The sequence below is a fragment of the Zalophus californianus genome, chromosome 7 (genome assembly GCF_009762305.2).
Source record: "Zalophus californianus isolate mZalCal1 chromosome 7, mZalCal1.pri.v2, whole genome shotgun sequence".
Taxonomy (NCBI): Eukaryota; Metazoa; Chordata; class Mammalia; order Carnivora; family Otariidae; genus Zalophus; species Zalophus californianus.
Window position 1 is genome coordinate 81,909,920 of NC_045601.1, and position 20,683 is coordinate 81,930,602.

General features: G+C 37.3%; 1 protein-coding gene across 4 annotated transcripts in view; it reads left to right on the forward strand.

Moving 5' to 3' along the window:
* The window catches only part of COL12A1 (collagen type XII alpha 1 chain), a 116,012-nt gene that overhangs the window by 48,809 nt on the left and 46,520 nt on the right, over positions 1-20,683 (forward strand). For all 4 annotated transcript variants that reach the window (XM_027601982.2, XM_027601980.2, XM_027601983.2 and 1 more), the window contains 12 exons: positions 7,325-7,467; positions 7,781-7,910; positions 9,821-9,957; positions 11,084-11,213; positions 13,828-13,967; positions 14,322-14,454; positions 14,566-14,592; positions 15,030-15,172; positions 17,778-17,907; positions 18,359-18,498; positions 18,923-19,052; positions 20,490-20,632. In XM_027601982.2, coding sequence (XP_027457783.2) covers positions 7,325-7,467; positions 7,781-7,910; positions 9,821-9,957; positions 11,084-11,213; positions 13,828-13,967; positions 14,322-14,454; positions 14,566-14,592; positions 15,030-15,172; positions 17,778-17,907; positions 18,359-18,498; positions 18,923-19,052; positions 20,490-20,632 — 1,526 coding nt within the window. The remainder of the gene's footprint in view (positions 1-7,324; positions 7,468-7,780; positions 7,911-9,820; positions 9,958-11,083; positions 11,214-13,827; positions 13,968-14,321; positions 14,455-14,565; positions 14,593-15,029; positions 15,173-17,777; positions 17,908-18,358; positions 18,499-18,922; positions 19,053-20,489; positions 20,633-20,683) is intronic.

Sequence of the window (20,683 nt, forward strand, 5' to 3'; positions counted from 1 at the left end):
CTGCTCCTATTCCTGGCAGGGTTTCTGAGGCCTGGTAGGATTTCTGAGGCCATATGAAAAGACTCTTTCCTTCTCCCCTCTTCTTGGCTGGACTCCAGGGGAAGGAGGCCACTAATAAGACAAAGAAGTGGGCATCACTCTCTCCAAGGCAAGAACTGAATCTTCAGTTCCATAATTCTTTATCTCTTCTCTCTCTCTTTACTATATAAGTTTTAGGTGTAGAACATTGTAAGTCAACAGTTGTATATACTACAAAGTGATCACCCCTCAAAGTCTATTACCATCCATCACTCTACACTTGATCCTCTACCCCTTTCACCCACCCTCCAACCCCAATCCCCTCTGGTAACCACTGATTTGTTCTCTGTATCTATGAATTTGGTTTTGTCTGATTGTTTGGTTTTTGTTTGTTTGTTTAGAGACTCCACATATGAGTAAAATCAGATGCTATTTGTCTTTCTCCTGGTTTATTTCACTTAGCATAATACCCTCAAGGCCCATCACAAATGGCAAGATTTCATTCTTTTTTATGGCTGAGCCGTACTCCATTATATATATATTTCATTATATACATATTGTGTGTGTGTATATATATATATATATATATACACACATATATATATATATATCTCACCTCTTCTTTATCCATTTATCTATCAAAGCACATGTCGGTTGTTTACATATCTTGGTTATTATAAATAATGCTGCAATGAACATAGAGGGGCATATATCTTTTGAATTAGTGGTTTTGTATTCTTTGAATAAATAGCCAGCTGTGGAATAGCTGAATCATATGATAGTGCTATTCTTAATCTTTTTTGCAGAATCTCCATAGCATTTTCTGTAGTGGCCACACCAATTTGCAATCCCACCAATAGTGTGTGAGCTTGCCAGCACTTGTTATTTCTGGTCTTTTTGATAATAATCATTCTAACACATATGAGATGATATCTCATTGTAGTTTTGATTTGCATTTCTGTAGTAATTAGTGATGTTGAACATCTTTGCTTGGGTCTGTTAGCCATCTGTGTGTCTTCTTTGGAAAAATATTTATTTACATCCTCTGCCCATTTTTTAATTGAGTTGTTTGTTTTGTTGTTCCTGTTGCTGTTGAATTCTATGAGTTTTTTTTATACGTTTTGGATATTAACTCCTTATTGTAGTTATAATTTACAAATATCTTCTCCCATTAAGTAGATTGCCTTTTTGTTTTGATGACAGTTTCCTTTGCTGTGCAGAAGATTTTTAGTTTAATATGGTCTCATTTGTCTATTTTTACTTTTGTTTTCCTTACCTTTGGAGTCTGAGCCACAAAAACATCACCAAGACTGGTGTCAAGGAGCTTACCATCTATGTTTTGATTCTAGGAGTTTTATGGTTTCAGGTCTTACATTTAAGTCTTTAATCCATTTTGTATTAATTTTTGTGTGTGGTATAAGATAGTGGTCTAGTTTCATTCTTTTGCCTGTGGCTGACCAGTTTTCCAATACCACTTATTGAAGAGACTGTTTTGATTCCATTGTATATTCTTGGCTCCTCTGTCATAAATTAATTATCCATATATGTGTGGGTTTATTTCTGGACTTTCGATTCTGTTCTATTGACATGTATGTGTGTGTTTGTGCTGGTGCCATACTGTTTTGATTACTGTATTTTTGTAGTATAGTTTGAAATCAGGGAGTGTGATACCTTCAACTTTATTCTTCTTTTCCTGTGATTGCTTTGGCTATTTGGGATCGTTTGTGGTTTCATACAAATTTTAGCGTTATTTGTTCTATTTTTGTGAAACATGCCCTTGTAATTTTGATAAGGATTGTATTGAATCTGTAGGTTTCTGTGGATACTATGGACATTTTAGCAATATTAATTCTTCCAATCTATCAGCACAGTATATCTTTCCATGTATTTGTGTATCTTCAGTTACATCAGTGTCCTATACTTTTCAGTCTTTCATCTCCTTGGTTAAATTTATAGGTCTATAGGTCTTTCATTTCCTTGGTTAAATTTATTCCTAGGTATTTTATTCTTTTTGATGCAATTATAAATGAAATTGCTATTCTTAATTTGTCTCTTTGATAGTTTGTGATTAGTGTATGGAAACACCACAGATCTCCGTATATTGATTTTTTATCCTGTGATTTTACTGAATTCATTTATTAGGTCTAACAGCTTTTTGGTGGAGTCTTTTAGGGTGTTCTATATATAGTATCATCATTTGCAAATAGTGACGGTTTTACTTCTTTCTTCCTGATTTGAATACCTTTATTTTTCTTGCATAGTTGCTATGTCTAGGACTTCCAATACTATGTTGAATATATGTGGTGAGAGTGAGCATCCTTGTCTTGTTCTTGACCTTGGAAGAAAAACTTTCAGCTTTTTCCCACTGAATGTGATGTTATCTGTGGGTTTGTCATATATGGCCTCTTTATATGAGGTACATTTCCTCTATAGCCATTTTTTGAGAATTTTTATCAGAAATGGATATTGAATTTTGTCAAAGTGCTTTTTCTGCATCTATTGAGATGATGAGGTGATCTTTATCTTTCATTTTGTTGATATTATGTATCACTTGGATTGATTTGTGAATTTGAGCCATTCTTGCATCCCTGGAATAAATCCCACTTGATCATAATGTGTGATGCTTTTAAGGTATTGTTGAATTTGGTTTGCTGATATTTTGTTGAGGATTTTCACATCTATGTTTGTCAAAGATATTGACCCGTAATTTTCTTTTTTTGTGTCATCCTTGTCTGGTTTTAGTATCAGGGTAATGTTGGCCTCGTAAAACATGTTGGAAGCATTCCCTTCTCTTTAATTTTTGGAAGAGTTTAAGAAGGATAAGTATTAAATCTTATTGGCTATTTGGAAGAGTTCACCAGTGAAGCTGTTTGGTGCTAAACTTTTGTTTATTGGGAGGTTTTTGATTACTGATTCAATCTTCTTGCTAGTAATCAGTCTACTTAGGTTTTCTATTTCTCTCTAATTTAGTCTTGGAAGACTGTATATTTCTAAGAATGTACCCTTTTCTTCTAGGTTGTCTGGTTTGCTGTCATATTATGGTTTGTATTAGTGTCTTATGATCCTTTGTATTTCTGTGGTATCAGTTGTAACTTCTTTTATTTCTGATTTTATTTGAGTCCTTTTTCTTTTTTCTTTGTTTAGGTTTGTCAATTTTGTTTATCTTTTCCAGCTCTTCATTTCATTGATCTTTTCTATTTCATTTTACTCTCTATTTCTGACTCTGATTTTATTATTTCCTTCCTTCTACTAACTTTGGGCTTCCTTTGTTTTTCTTTTCTTAGTTTCTTTAGATTTAGATTGTTTATGTGAGATTTTTCTTGTTTCTCGAGGTAGGCCTATATTGCTATGAACTTCCATCTGAGAACTTCTTTTGTTGCATATCATAGATTTTGGTATGTTATATTTCTTTCAGTTTTCTCTAGGTATTTTTTGATTTCTCCTTTGATTTTCTTGATGACCTCATGGTTGTTCCATTGTATGTTGTTTGACTTTCATGTTTTTGTATTTTTTCCAGTTTTGTTATTGTAATTGATTTCTAGTTTCTTACTACTCTTATCAGAGAAGCTGCTTGATGTGATTTCAGTCTTCTTGAGTTTACTGGGACTTATTTTGTGGCCCAACATGTAATCTATCTTGGAGAATGTTCCATGTGCACTTGAGAAGAACATGCATTCTGTGGCTTTTGGATGAAATATTCTGTGTGTGTGTATATATATATATATATATATATATATACACACATACTATATACATAATAGATATATGTATATATCTATTATGTACATTTCTATCATGTCCATGTGATCTAATGTGTCAATTAAGGTCAATATTTCTTTGTTGATATTCTGTCTTATGATCTTTCATTGCTATAAGTGAGGTGTCAAAATCCCCTACTATTGTTGTTTTCTTTTCAATTTCTCCCTTTAGGTTTTCAAATATTTGTTTTCTATAGTTTCGTGCTCTTTTGTTGGGTGTTTGTAAATAAACACTTATTTATAAATGTTATATCTTCTGGTTGGATTCATCCCGTTATTGTAATGTGGTGCTCCTCTTTGTCTTTTAGGACAGTTTTTGTTTTTAAGTCTATTTTGTCTGATATGAATATAGCCATGCCATCTTTCTTTTCATTTCCATTTGCATAGAATAATTTTTCCCATTCCTTCACAGTCTGTATGTGTCCTTACTTCTGAAGTGAGACTTTTGTAGGTAGCATATAGACAGTTCTTTTTTCTTTTAAATCTATTTAGCCACTCTTTGTCTTTTGATTGGTAAATTTAGTTCATTTATATTTGAAGTAATTATCAATAGGTATGTACTTATTTCCATTTTGTTGTTTTCTGGCTGTTTTTGAAGTTCTTCTTTGTCCTTTTTTTTCCCTCTTTCTCTCTTCCCTAGTGGTTTGTTGGCTTCCTTTAGTGTTATGCTTAGATCCTTTCTTATTTTCTTTTATGTATTTAGTATAAGTTTTTCTTTGTGGTTATGTGAAGTTCACATGTAGCATCCTATGTATATTAACAGTCTCTTTTAAATTGATAACAACTTAAATTTGAACACATTGCATAGCTTTACATTTTTATCCCCATATTTTATATTTTTGATGACACATTTTTATGTCTTTTTATTTTATGCATCCTTTAGCCAATTATTGTAATTTTAATTAATTTTACTACATTTTGACCTTCATACTTTTTGACCTTCATACTTGCCTTATCAGTGATTGATCTACTACTTTTACTATCTATTTACCTTTTCCAGTGAGATTATTACTTTCATATATTGTCTTCTTATTAATGATTGTCTTTTCTTTTTAGTGTAGAGAAATCCCTTTAACATTTCTTATAAGGTCAGTTTAGAGGTGATGAACTCCTTTAGCTTTTGCTTATCTGGAAAACTCTTAATCTCTCCTTCAATTCTGAATGATAATCTTGCTGGGTAGGGAATTCTTGGTTGGAAAATTTTTCCTTCCAGCACTTTGAATATGTCATGACCCTTCCTTCCAGCCTGTAAAATTTCTGCTGAAAAATCTGATAGCCTTATGGGGTTTCCCTTGTATGGAATAAATTGTTTTCCTCTAGCTATTTTAAGGTTCTCTCTTCATTCTTAACTTGTACCATTTTAATTATAATGTGCCTTGGTGTGGTTTTCTTTGGATTCTTCTTATTTGGAGTTCTCTGGGCTTCCTGAGCCCAAATGTCTGTTTTCTTCCCCTGATAAGGGAAGTTTTCAGTTACTATTTCTTTGAATAATTTTTCTGGCCCTTTCTCTCTCATTTCCTTCTAGGACCTCTATAATGCCAATATTATACCATTTGATGTTGTCCTAAAGGTCCCTTTAGGTATCCTTACTTTTTAAAATTCTTTCTCATTTTGTTGCTCTGTCTGGTTGAGATTCATTGCTTTGTTTTCCAGCCCACTGATTTGGGCTTCTACTTCATCCATTCTGCTGTTGAACCCCTCTAGTGTATTTTTCATTTCAGTTATAACTTCTGTTTGGTATTTTTTTCTATTTTCTATCTCTTTGTTGAAGTTCTCACTTTGTTCATCCATATTTCTCCTGTGTTCAGTGAACATCTTTATGACCATTACTTTGAACTCTTTATTGAGTAGGTTGCTATCTTCATTTCATTAAAATCTTTTTCTGGGAATTTGTCCTATTCTTTGGTTTGGAATATAGTCCTCTTTCTCTTCATTTTGCCTGACTCTCTGTGTGTATGTATCAGGTAAAACTGCTACCTCTCCCAGTCTTGAAGGAGTGATCTTGTGTAGGAGGTGATCTATGGGGTCCAGAGTACAGTCTCCCCTGGTCTCCAGAGCCAGGCACCCATCTTGTGGGTGGGACATCTCTTGTGTGGACTGTGTGTACTTCCTGGCTGTGGTGGGGCTACAGCTATGGTGCAGGGTAAGTGGGATATGGGGCACTCACCCAGCCTGACTGTGGTGTGACTGCTACTGGGGTAGGTGGAGCATGTAGCATGCACACCGGTGCCAGCAGACATGAGGGAGAACACCAAAAATGGTGCTTCCAGTTCTGTCACTAGCAAGTTAGAATGAAATTGCAAAAATGACACCTGTCAGTGCTTCTGTCCTTAGAGAAAGTCACTGCAGGTTCCTCCCTCTCTGGCAGCTGCTTTAAGATTAGTAAGCAGGTCTGCCTCACTTATGATCTAGGTACTTTGCAAACTCTTGCTTTTATGCTGGATCTCAGGGCAAGTGGGTTTGTGTGTGAGCCCTTTAAGAACAGGTTCTCTATTCCCTACAGTTTTATGGTTCCCCTGCACTTCATTCCCTGGACTTCTCAAAATGAGGCATTTTAGGGGCTTCTCCTTCAGGTGCTGGACTCAAAGATCAAGGTGCTTGATGTGGGGCACACTCCTTTCACTTCTTGAGGGAAAGTTCCATATTTTGGGAATTCCTTCCCAATTGTGGGTCACCATGCTTGGGGTGGGGTCCCGGGCAAGGCTGAGTTTCTACCTCTCCTACCTGCTTGTTATGTCTCTTTTATCTTTGTTGTGGAGGCACTGTTCATCTAGTTCTCAGATCCTTTTCAGAGGATCTGATTTCATATGTAGCTATAAATTTACTGTAGCCATGGGAGGAAGTGATTTCAGAGTGTTCTTACACTGCCATCTTGAACCCCTCCTCCATGTTTTCTCTTACTAGCCTTCATATTATACCATAGAAGGTGGAAAATAATGTATTTCATAATGGGCAGGATTAATCTGATAATTTCTTTAAATTTTAAACTCAATCTTTGGACAATACATACCAAGCTATATGGGTATTAAATGAAGAGGAGACTGTGAATCTTTTACTGTGCCTCATGAACCTATCTTCAAAAAGCCAATGAATCCCCTAAGTTACAGTTATTAATGTATGACACTCTCACTTAAATTTATTTTTTATGAGAGATGAAGTAAAATACTGTGCTGGTTACTTATGTATGAAATTCTATGATTGTAGACTGAAAATAGTCAACTTAACGATATCCAGAAAAAAAGATTGAAATCTCAGGAAGTTGGTATCTATTTTGGCTTTCTTACAGACTTATTGGAATGCCAGTTGACATTTAAACTTTCTTCCTCTATGAAATAGTTGTAACTTGCAGTCCTGAATATAAGATGAAACAATGAGATTTGGTTTTTCAGGAGAGAGGAGAGGATTCTATTGACTCTCACTGACTTCTCACAGCAACTCATTCTCTATTTAGCATATATATAAATATCACTTAGTAAGTAGGAAACAACAATTAAAAAATGAGTAGAATGACAGGAATCAGACTGATGTCTGCCTTTACATTCCAACAGTACCAGTCCCCGTGGTCAGCATGAATATTTATGATGTTAGCCCTACCACCATGCATGTGCAATGGCAGCCAGTGGGAGGGGCTACTGGCTACACCTTGTCATACGAGCCCATCAATGCCACCGAACCAAGAAAACCCAAAGAGGTGGGAGATATTCGTTTCTTTATCATTGGGTCTTTTCTGAGACTTTATAGTTTTCGAGTCCGCATTAAACTGCAATTGCATATGAATGCATTTATAACTTTATATGCAAAACAGAAGAATAGAAAATTAGACTTGGGGCCTGTGACACATTTTAAAAAACATTGGCATGGAGAAGGAAATTCATTTCAGAGAGATGAAAAAGAAAAGTTGTGTTATCATCTAGCAGTTACAAATAGGTTGTAATGGGCTATCCCCAGTAAGTGGAAACATTTGATTTGAATGTCTTAATTCCCTTTGGCATGTCCATATGCAGATACGTGTGGGGCCGACAGTGAATGACGTGCCACTGACTGATCTTTTTCCCAACACCGAGTATGCAGTCACAGTCCAGGCTGCTTTGCACGACCTCACTAGCGAACCTGTCACTGCTCGGGAAGTCACATGTAAGATATTGCCAGCATTCCTTCTTTCCTTATTGCTATAAACATAATGTTCATTAGGATTTTTCTTTCCCCCAATGGTGCTATTGATAATTTGATAATTTATGCATAAGTCATAGGGTTATTTATTCCTTATGGCAATCAAACTTGAGAATTAAAATTAACTCTGGACTTATGGCAGCATCTTAAATTGACCTTAGGATGTCCTTATTTTTCACATTGAACACAGCTGATACTGAGATGTTTCTTACAATTGATAGTGTACTTTTGGCCAAGTGTCAGTCAGGGCATGCATGGAGCATAAAATGATGGTACATCTTAAAGTTGATGCTGTTGTAGATCCATGAAGTTGGGTAGATAGCACTGGTGAGAAGGGAATGTTGGGTGAGTGTAATTTTGGAGGAAGATACTAGACTTAAGATTAAGATGTTCCAAGTTCTTGCTGAAGTAGGTACTTTATGGCACATATAGAAAAGTCTGTTTCAATTAAGTGAGTTAATCAGTTGACTCAGTCCAAAAACGTATTGATCATTTGTTATACTTCAGTCACTATGCTAGATATTGGGAATGTACCACTAGGTAATACCAGCGGCGCAAAGCATGTGGACTCCTTTGTGGTTTGCACTTCTCTTGTATGTGTTGATCAGTCCCTTTTGTGTTTTTGGTTTGTTTCACTGGCATTTGGGTGCTTTTTCTTGAGGAGTGACAAGGATTGCACTTAGGAGCTTTGCCTTTCCTGGCTGGACATTTTGTTTTATGTTTGTTGATGTCATGATGAGATAGATGACTTGGCTTGAGTTTGAGGCTCAGCCCACATTTCTAAGGAAATTAAAAAGATGAAAGAAATCTTCAAGGGAGAAGGGGAACTGAGAAGCATGATAAGGCAGAAAAGAGAAAGAGCCCCTGAAGGGTGGGACAGTATAAATTCATTGACTACAAATAATCAATTTTTATATATTAGACCCTGGTGGTTTTGTAGAAATGGGGTAGTGGCAGATGGAAAGAGTGGTAAGCCAGCTAAGGATGGAGACGTGTATTCTCAAAGTGCTGGGAGAGAAGACCCAAAAGTCATAGTGGGATGAAAGGCAAGTGTGGTCATGGGTTTGATATGGAGTTGACTGCACCAGTGGAGGAAGGGAGGCCACAGAGAGAGATGCCAAGAGACAAAAACAATGAAGGGACAAAGGTGCAGAATCATGGAAGTGGAGGGAAACATTCAGGGGGAGAGATGTACGGAGCTGAAATGAGAGACAAAAGGAAATTGGTCAATGGGCAGCTAGAAAGTGAGATCTGTCTCATATAACAAAAGAAAATTTCTTTGTTAGTTATCCTCATCTCTGTTCTTTTTAAGGTAAGGCTTTGACTTGGCAAAAATTTATCAGTTGGATTTTTCTTGTAACAATTTAGGCCCCTGTGGATTTTCTTATAAGCTTATCGGGTGCTTAATTTTGGCCCGTCTTCATTCTTCACTCTCATAACCATTTGTTTTTCTATCATTTTCTATTCTTAAGAAAGCATAACTCTTTCGATTTTGTTTTCTATCTTAACTGATTTAAATATCTGAGAAAGAAACACGAGCTTTTCTGGTGGTACATTTGTGGGGAATCATGATTTACTCTAGCTGAGCAGCAAGGAAGAGCTTATGAAAAAAGAGTAGAAGTTTACATTAAAAAGAGAAATTAGAATTGTAATAACAATTTCAGCTTATCTTATTAAAACACAATCCTTCTTAAAAGGAATTGAGCTCTACCTGGTAGGATCATAGTACTTTTATCATCAGAGCTATTTGTTTGAAGTTATTTTGCTGCACACAGTTTAATTTTCTCTAAACAACTCCTTGAAAGCTTGTGTGACTGCTTTAGAGCTGTGTGGTTGAGAGCCACCTGTGGACCTCATTTCTGATGCATCTCCAGTGCCTTTACCCAAACCTCGAGATCTGAGGCTCAGAGATGTGGCTCACAGCACCATGAATGTCTTGTGGGAACCCGCACCTGGAAAAGTCCGTAAATATATCGTTCGCTACAAAACACCAGAAGACGACGTCAAAGAGGTAAGTTGAAGACTAGGATGGGTTTGGAAATATTCGTTTTCCTAGTAGGTTTAACAACAGAACCCAAACAAGCACAGAGGGTAGCATGTTTTGAATATTTGTCACTTTATTAATACAGTGTTGAAAGCTTGTTCCGGTGGTAGAGCAATTTTTGAATATCGATAATATATTGGATTGTGTTGTATTTATTTTAGAAATGTTTTCTTCTGTGATGCTACTCCCAAAATCATCATCCCTTAGGAGACAAAGAGTCATAGAATGTAGATGGTACTTTCTTCTCATCCAGATATATTTTATGGTGCTCTACATTCTGTGAATTACTAAAAAATATCATATAATAATGTGTCTAAAAATAAAAGCCAGTTGGGGGTGCAGGAAAGAAGAGGGGAGTTTGTCTGATAGGAGGAAGATAGGACAATGGAGCAGGACTAGAGAAAGGGTAAATAAATAGATTTTTAGAGGAGTGTCCCTTTGGCCATGAGCATTTTTGAGATGATGTTGGGGCAGATATCTGTTTCCATGACAACTTAATTCAAAGTGGGAGCAAATTGAGGGCTTTCACTAGAGAATGGGTTTAAAACTTATGTGTGCTTGGGGGCGTATTAATGTCAGAATCTCAGAGACATGTTTGGAAGATAGAAATAGTTCCTGTAAGCCCCTAGTTAGTGACTGTGCTGGTCAGTTGGATTATACCAAAGCTAATTTATACATACACACGCATTCATTTCATTCTAGGTTTCAATTTCAAAAGAGGCACAGTGACCAGTGGGTCTCACAGGGCTCTTGTGCACAGCAAATGAGATAATGCACAGGAGAACATTTCTGAGAGAAATAAGGCAGTGACACAAAGGGAAACAGAGAAACTGTTGGTGAAAAATGACTAGGTTGTTTGAATCTGTAGACGGTCATTATTTACTGAACCCTAGCATTCAGATAGAGCTCTAGGACATACATTTTCCCACTTTGTTAGCATTTAAACTGTCTCCAGGTCTGGACTCTTATGCATATTGGAAAACACTGCTATTTTTGTAGCACAGTTCTTATGCTCTTGTGCTAAGAGGTACAATAAACAGCAGAGATGTTAAAACTAGACCCTTCCTAAAATTGTTCCACTGCTCTATTACAGGTAGAGGTAGACAGGTCACGAACCAGCACCCCTCTCAAAGACCTCATCTCACAAACCCTGTACACAGTAGATGTTTCTGCAGTGTATGATGAGGGGGAGTCTCCCCCAGTAACTGCGCAGGAAACTACCCGTAAGTTGTGATCATGCTTCACTGATAATTAAGAAACGATATCATGTGACTGTGTAACTGAACTTATTGGGTCATTCTGTTGCTTGGTGCTATTATTTTTGAGTATTTAATATTTGAATTCACAGATTGCTTTTCACTTATTTTCTTCCCATCTTCCACCTTCATGTCCATTCTTTTTATTTATTTATTTTTATTTTTCAATTAAGTTTTTTATTTTATTTTAATTTATTTTAATTTCACTATAGTTAACATATGGTGTTACATTAGTTTTCGGTATACAATATGGTGATTCAACATGTCCATTCCTTTTATGATAATTTTTATCCTCCTATTATTCTATCAACCACTGTCATTAATTCATCTTCCAGATACTTAACTGGTGTGTGTATGTGTGTGTTTTGTGTGTGGGGGTGTGCACGTGCATGCGGGTGAGGGGAGCGATGGGGAGGAAGTATATTCTTGATGCATGTTGGACATTTTCTCTGGGAAAGTTGTGTTAGTGATCAGATTTTTTGCAATCTTACTGTAGGTAAAGTGCTATCAGGGGTAACAAAATACAAGTATCTTTGCCCTTACTAGTTCATGATTTCATTGTGGAGATAAGAAAAAGTAATTGACAACACATGGGATGATGTAGGGAAGGCGAGGTAAGTGGTGCTCAGATGCACACTGTTGGATGTCAGGTGAAGGGGAGGCTCGGACCGTGGAGAGGCAGGGGAGATGCAGGGCAGCCCACCTAGGCTCCTCTTCACCTGCTCTATTTTGTTGCTGCTTCCAGAGATGTCTCTTTCTTTCCCTCTCAGGGTACTTCCGTAGTATTTAACCCAATTATGATTGCCTGTTGGTTTTTTCCTATCTATTCTGCTTTCCCCTTCCTCCCCCCACCAGTGAAGGCAGAGACACTGCCTACTTTGTACAACTTTGCATCTCCAGTGCCTGGCACTGTGCTCAGCACATAATTTCCTACTCGAATAGTGGTTAAGAACTTGAGGTCTAGAGCCCACAGTGCTCTGAAGAAATATAATGAGAGTTACTTACATAATTCAAAATTTTCTAGTAGCCACATTTGAAGAAGTAAAAAGAGGGGAAACTAATTTTGATAATGTATTATATTCAACCCAATATATCAAAAATATCATTTCAACATGTATCAGTAGAATAATTATTAAGATATTTCACAAAATTTTTTCCATAGTAATTCTTTGAAATCCAGTATGCATTAATTTTGTACTTACAGCATATCTCAGTTTGGACTAGCCACATTTCAAGTACTCAGTAGCTGTATATGGCTAGTGACTCTGATAGTAGACAGCACAGGGCTAGAGAATTTAAATGACTTGCCCTGCTTCATCTAGTAAGCTACTGATGGGATCAATCCAAATCTGGAACTTTCACTGCCTGTCCTGTAACTCCCTCACTAGAGCCCCAAAAGCTTCTCCTTTCATACCTAGCTGTCTACACATGATCGGGCCTCTTGTCAAATGGCACAGCTTACTCCTTAACATCAGACCGTATCTACGTCTGCTTCTTTCTTGCCACGTGATCCCTCTTAGCAATCTCACTTGCCTTATTGGTGTCGGTTCTTACCTGGTAAGGGTAGTGTCTGGATGCGAAAACTGGTGCATATGAGTAGCCTGATCGCTTTGCACAAGCATAACAGGTGTAGTAGAGAAAAAAAAAGTCAGAAAAAAAGACTAGTGAATGCAGGTAATTTAGTATACTAAATCAATACTTTCAATATGTGTTTTTTAATCCTTAAGATTTCCTAATAACTTTCAGTGTAGGCAAAGTGCATCCTTCCTTAACAGTTTGTTTGTTTTCAGTTGTGCTTACGGAAGTGGTACCACTCATTTTATCTCAATGAGCCTTTTCGTTGTCATTATTAGAAATACATTTTTGATGGCCCTGGATTTTGTGTAGTTGGCTTTGGTCAGTAGTGTGTAGAGAAATATTTGATGATGAAAGTTCAGAACTGAGGGCAGACCTTCCAGATTCTTTGTGCTGCAAACTAACTAGAGTGCCTGGTAATGGAGGGGCTTTTAATTGGGGTTTCAGTAGTCATCTGCACTGTAGGGTTATTACCATCTCTGGACATAGTACAGTCTGTTTCACTTGGGTTTAACATTAGGAAAACCTCATGCATGGATTACTTAGATCATAATATTTCATAGACCATGATGGCCTATGCACTCTCTGATAATTAATACCAATGTTTGTGCTTATATGTACTGCTGTGTGATCAAGTCCATGGTTGTGACATGTAGATGTTCAGCTTTCAAATATGACATTGAAAAAAAATGTGTGCGATGCAGAATGATTAACTGTGTTAACTGGGTTAGAAGAGTCTTACTAAGAGGTACTTTTTTTTTTTTTTAAATCCATTTTTAATGGAATACAAATAGAAACCTATTATATCCATATGGTGTTTGAAATTTTCGGAGCTTTGTCTTATACTTCCCTTTCAGATGAACTGAATTGGTAAGATACTTGGTTCTAAACAATGTTTTCAGCCTGTTTCCTCATGTCCATGAAAATAAAACAAGGTGGTTTTATTATAGTGTTTGTGTATTATATTGTTTGTTCAGAAACTTAGTCCTGCTTTATCTCATGATAGGCACCGTGCCAGCCCCAACAAACCTAAGGATTACCGAAGTAACACCAGAGAGCTTCCGAGGGACTTGGGATCATGGAGCTTCAGATGTGTCCCTCTATAGGATAACCTGGGCACCTTTTGGAAGCTCTGATAAGATGGAGGTAGAGTTAATTCTCTTCCCTCCCTCCTTCCTTCCTCCCTCCCTCGCTCCCTCTCTTCCTTCCTCCCTTTTTTCTTCCTTTTCCTTCCTTCCTTCCTTCCTTCCTTCCTTCCTTCTTTCCCTTTTTAAAAAACATCTTATTTCATGACAAGAAATCTTGTTTGAAATACATATTACCTCTGTTGCATGAAAAGCATCCTTTCCTATTAGTGACATTTGAACCCCTGGCATGCATCAAAGGTAGAAGAATATCTGACTAAATAATGTCAACAAACTGTCATTGAGAGTATGAGCGACATGGCGACTTAATTTTGTGTGTGTGTGTGTGTGTGTTTTTTTTTTCTCTTTCACTAAGACCATCTTAAATGGAGATGAAAATACTTTGGTGTTTGAAAACCTGAACCCGAACACTCTCTATGAAGTTTCTGTTACTGCCATTTATCCCGATGAGTCAGAAAGTGATGACCTGACTGGCAGTGAGCGCACACGTAGGTGTTCAGCTTTCAAATAGGACATTGTTATTTTAAAGTTAATTAAGATAATAGAGCTATAGCTATATTAGTAATATTTCCCCAAATTCTGTTTTTTTTTTATTTTAGCACGTTTGATACCCTTAACAACACAAGGTAAGAGTTTAATTTGCTGAGCCATATGAATGACCAAATCATGAATGAATGAATGAATGAACAAGTGAATGAATGGAAAATACCACAAAATCCATCATAAATAGGTTTTCTGTTTTAAATCGGAAGGAATTGATTGGAACCTTTTTTAAAAACCTTTCTTGAAAAACGTTTCTTTACTGTCATTTGTTAAGGAGTCATTTAAGACTCCATGACCATCATTTATCATGAGGTCAAATTTAGTCTTTTTTTTTATTATGTTATGTTAACCACCATACATTACATCATTAGTTTTTGATGTAGTGTTCCATGATTCATTGTTTGCGTATAACACCCAGTGCTCCACCTAAAAGTATACTGATTTTCTTGTGAATGGTGCTTATTTTGGGAGGAGGCCTCATTCTATGAGCTTACTCTGTTTCCCAACAATCTTTTTTCAGCTCCAAAAAGTGGCCCACGAAACCTTCAGGTGTACAATGCAACCTCTAACAGCTTGACTGTTAAGTGGGATCCTGCCAGTGGTCGTGTGCAGAAATACAGAATCACTTACCAGCCTTCAACAGGAGAAGGCAATGAGCAAACGGTAATTTTTTTGAAAAAAAAATAATAACTTGGACAAGTTCTACCTCTTCTCCTCAAACTCCTTCCTCCCCCCACCCTGCCGCAAGTGTGTAGTTAGTCATACTAGTTTGAGAGATGCAAAATTTACTGTAATGAATAGAGTTATTTGACTCAATTCCTGATGGGAACTCAATGGACATTCTCATGGGGGATGAAAGTTGCTTTTCATGGTAGGTGGCCCCACAGCATCAGGCATGTACTTCATGCATAGACATTTCCCTTAAAAACTCTTAGGGTGGATTATCTATGAAGATTTCTAGGTTTTTTTGGTCTTTAGATTTTTAATCTGTATCTCTCTAACTTAATCAAATACTTGAAGTTTGCCAAATTTCTGTTCTTGTAATTTTCCGGTTTTTGCATATCATAAGGTATCTCTTATATCTGGAGTTTCCAGATCTAGGTAGCTGTTCACCTAATTCATACTGTTTATCATTTTTATATTTATCCAAATGGAGGTTTCTGAGAAAGTTGGTATGACTGTCAATAGCCTTCATCTTCTTTATCTTTCTGATCTTCCCTTGTTTAACAGAGTCCCCTAGTCCATTCACCTTGCTTACGTTAGTTGTCTGTTTTTGGACCTTCTCCAGCTTTGCTTTGTGAAATGTATGACTAGAACTGCACGTATATGATCATAGGTCAGGAAACACCATGATTTTTTACACCAGGAGGGGATGCCTCCTGATTTGTTTCAAATGCCTCTTTTGGTAAGGTCTAGTATTTTGTTGACATTCTTTGGGCTATAGTGTTTCCTCACATGGTCTTAGAGAGAGAGATGAGTTATTATCAATTAGTCACCTGACTACTGAGCTCCAGCAAATGGGTTCTACATCTTCCCAGTTTAGAGATGTTAGCAAGGGTGAATGCTGGCGATGGTTAAAGGTTTCTGATATTGCATGTTAAGTGAGCTTAGCTGAACCAGAAACTCTCCCATCCTCAGTGTGACTTTTGAGTTGCTCTTTTGAGGTTTCCATACAATTAGTCTTAGGTAGTATTTTTGGATAGAAATTTTGTCTAATTAAATAGGTTACCAATAATAAACTAAATACCAACTGTAGTCAACTGGCTTTTGTAGGAAATAAGATAAGACACATTGGATGAACTGATATTTTCATGTCAGAAACAGAACTTCTTTTTCCTATGCCAGGCCAGATTTAGGTAAAACTATAAAGCAGAGGGGGCTTGTCTTCAGCATTTCCCTGCTTGGTGGTAGTGACCCTCCAACTGCTGTCCTTAGTCTCTTTACTGTCTCACAGAGGCTTGTTACAACTTGAAGGAGTCTCATAAACTCATCCTCTGGAACATATTAGCTGATAATCCCTCAAGGTTTGTTATTCTTAGGGATATTTGCATTTTAACTGCTAGTCCATGAAATAAAGTAATGAATCACTGATACTAGAATTATTTTGGAGATTTGGACAGGAGAAGTAGGTAGACAACCCTCTGCTTACTCATAGGGCTAGTTCTACTAAGTGGACGCCTTCAGATTTGTTAAATATCAAATGGCTTGTACGGATATTGATACTTTTCTCTCATAACGTCAAATATTCAATTTAGTAAAATGTTGTTCAATTTGCCTCATATTGAGGATAAGTACAGTGTTTCATTGAGGTTTTCTCTGGAACTCAAAGAGTTGATGGGTGTTAAGTTGGAAACATCTGGACTGTTACTAGCGCATCCAGCCTTCCAGATGTGCATTCTTTGTAGGCAGCAGGCCATTTTCATACGATTTTAATTAGTATCACATAAGTATTTGAATTCGGTAGACTGTTAACAAATCATACAAATTTTCTCTCAACAAGATAGCTAGATGGCCTCAAGCACTGAATAAAAAATTCCAAACTCTGTAATTGGAGGAAATTGAAAAGCTTCTTACCACTAGGCTGGTATCACAGAGATGGCTGGGAACCCCGGCCTGAGTGTGGTCTGGCAAAGGGTCCAGTCACATAGTTTGCACAGCTAATGCTGTTAGAATGGCAGTTTTGGGGGGGGGAACATCAAAGTTTTAGATCTTCTACTGAATGATTTTAATGTGTTTTCTAAAGCAAATAAATAAACCTCTGTACAAAAGTAAAAATAGTAGCAAATGGTGTGGAGCTTCTAATATTTGGCAATTCTTTGCTATCTTAAAGCTCCTTTTTAGCTCACTTATGATTAATGCCTTTTGGGGGAAGAGATCTGTGAAATGTGTTTTGGATGAAATTTTGCTGTGCTGGTGGTGAGCAAGTTGGACTATCTTTTTGAGGTCACCAGTTTAAGGCTTAGAGTGCCTTTTATGATTTAAAGTGCATATTTTATATTTAAAATGATACCATAACTATGGTGAGCACTGTGAATTGTGTAAGACTGATGAATCACAGACCTGTACCCCTGAAACAAGTAATACGCTATATGTTAATAAAAAAATTTAAAAAAATGATACCATAAGATATACTTTAAACCTTCAGTGTGGTATGTGTTTCCAGATTTTGGCCAGGGTCTCAAACCAGCTCCCTTGTAGAAAGAGCTTTCTATAACAGATCAGTGAGACGGAAAGAACAAGGCTAACACTTAGCCCTGTTTTGCTCCAGACCACAATCGGGGGGCGGCAGAACAGTGTGGTCCTGCAGAAACTGAAGCCTGATACTCCTTACACCATTACTGTGTCCTCCCTCTATCCTGATGGCGAAGGAGGTCGGATGACGGGAAGAGGCAAGACCAGTAAGTACCAGACTCCTATAGCTTCTTTAATAGCTACCACAGAATCCTACCTTTACCTGGAAACAGTGGGGTGACTCGGTTTTGCTAATCAAATTTTAATGCATTTTTTAAAATGACATTAATTGCTTTTAATATCCTTGCTTGGAGTTACCGGTCTCTGTTTATGAAGAAAGATATTTATTACATTCTAAGATTAAAAAACAACAAACTAAAACAAAAAAACACCCTGGGACAAAAATATCTTGTGGAGAGGAGACATATGTACCGGATTACCACAGGCTTTCTTTTATTTATACACCACTTCAACAAATATTTGTAGGGGCCCCACTGTGGGGTCCCTGCCACCTTCGAGGTGCCTTGGAAATATCAAGGTATTAGGTAAAACTATAAAGCATTTCGAGTGTGCTTGGCGGTTAGGATCATAGTGTCATGTGATTTCTGTGCATTGCAGAACCTCTAAATACTGTGAGGAACCTCAGAGTGTATGACCCTTCTACCAGCACCTTGAATGTTCGCTGGGACCATGCAGAGGGAAACCCTCGTCAGTATAAGCTCTTCTATGCACCAACAGCAGGTGGTCCAGAGGAGCTGGTAATTATGTCCTGGAGTGAAAATTACATGTTTATTTAACCTGTAGCTGAATGATTTAAAGGCTGAGCTAAAAATGTTAACCGATTTGCTTTAGGGTTGAAGAAGTTCGTATTCATTTACTAGAACTTGACAGAGGGTAATAGATTGTTGCCTTAGTGCCAGGGTGATGGGGGGAGGGGGGATTGAGCTGGGGGAGGTAATTATTTCTGGAAGTTCTAAAGGGGGATCCTAGAGTGAGCTTAGGGGTCTAGAGAAGTCTTTATAACCTCTTGTAATGGTTCATATGGGGTGCAACTTATATCCCAATATTACAGAACTTGCTTCTTGACTTGGTCTTGAGTTAGTATTTTGCGTATTACATTGAGGTATTATTTCTTTTACAAGTTTTTCAAATCAAGTGCTTTATGTTTATTAAAATGTTTAGGTACCGATCCCTGGGAATACCAATTACGCCATTCTTAGGAATCTGCAGCCAGATACCCCATACACCATTACAGTAGTTCCTGTTTATACTGAAGGTGATGGAGGACGCACGTCAGATACTGGAAGAACATGTAAGTTGAGAAGGAAGAAAAATTTAGCTTTTTCATTATAAATTTTGCTTTTCATTTTAAAGGACACATAGGCCCACTAAGAAAATTTTGAAAATTCTGAATGATAAAATAAATATATACCAATTACCCATGATTTATCTTCCAAACACCACCAACTGTTAACACTTCGATGTATGAAATAACACATTTATTATGGTGTTTTTTTTCTGAAACGATACTATCAGGATTTATGAATGTGCATACGATCATCAGTCTGCTATTTCAGTCATTCTCTTTCACTGACGAAAGTTCATTTTGCTTTGCTTTGTGCTTTATACATTTGTGTGAAGCAGTGCTTTGTAATGGGCTTTGAGAGTGTGAATTGTTTATCACATTACTTGATTGCACATTTCTCTGGTTTGCTCATGAAGTGCTTTTGGTCATCAAAATTCTGTGTGCTTTCTTTTGCTGTTAACATCTTGAGAAACCAGTTTATAGTGGTTTTACCGTTCTTCATAATAGTGCTTACAGGCTTTTGTGCATACTAATAAATAATTTCTTTGGCTTTAAAAATATATTTGCTGATGGTTAAAAGGAAGCAAGTATGGGTGGCTTCTTTTGGTAAGAGATTAGTGCTCTAGAAAGATGATGTTGTTGACTCAAGTAGACTTTGGGGTTAATACATGGATTTAATTTGTATGTTTTTCTAAGTCCCACTTCGGGCAGTTAATTGAGAACTGAGTGTATGTTCTATTTCTCCCTCCTTTTGCCTTTTATTTTTTTTTTTAATTTAAAAAGATTTTATTTATTTGAGAGAGAGCAAGAGAGAGCACAAGAGGGGGTAGGGTCAGAGGGAGAAGCAGACTCCCTGCTGAACAGGGAACCCAGTGTGGGACTCGATCCCGGGACTCCGGGATCATGACCTGAGCTGAAGTCAGTCGCTTAGCCGACTGAGCCACGCAGGCGCCCTGGCCTTTTCTTTTCATCACGGAACACATCAGTAACTATTTCTTGAATGAAGAAGGAATGAATAATTGAAGCCAGCGGACTGAATTAGATGGGCTTCAAAGCTGCTGTCAGTTTGTACTTAGAAGACAGACACTGTACAATTCCTTTTCTCTATCTCTCCATTATCTGTGTTGTAAAACCAAAGCTTCTTTTCCAGATTCTTGTCCCTTATCCCTTGTCCTTTTATGGCCAGCCCAGTACTACTAATTTTACTAGCTTGTTTTTATTGGCAACAACTTTGCTACCATATAGACAAAGGCCGTAATTGGCTAACTTCAACTAAATTTGGATGTGGAGGGTTTTAATCTGCTTTTGTGTGTAGATAATTAGAAATGGAAGGAGGACAGTGCTTTATCCTGTTACAGAGCATAAGTCCTAGAGAAGTGATCATGAAAGCTTGACATATATAAACAAGCTTCAGCATAGATGTGTCGGCTTTTCTTTCCTCAGTGGTGAGAGGGCTGGCAAGGAATGTCCACGTGTACAATCCGACGCCAAATAGCCTCGACGTCCGCTGGGACCCCGCGCCCGGGCCCGTGCAACAGTATCGCATCGTGTATTCTCCTGTGGCTGGCACGAGACCCTCGGAATCTGTAAGTAATTTTGTCCTCTTAGAGTTCAGTCCAAGAACTGTGTAGATTCCC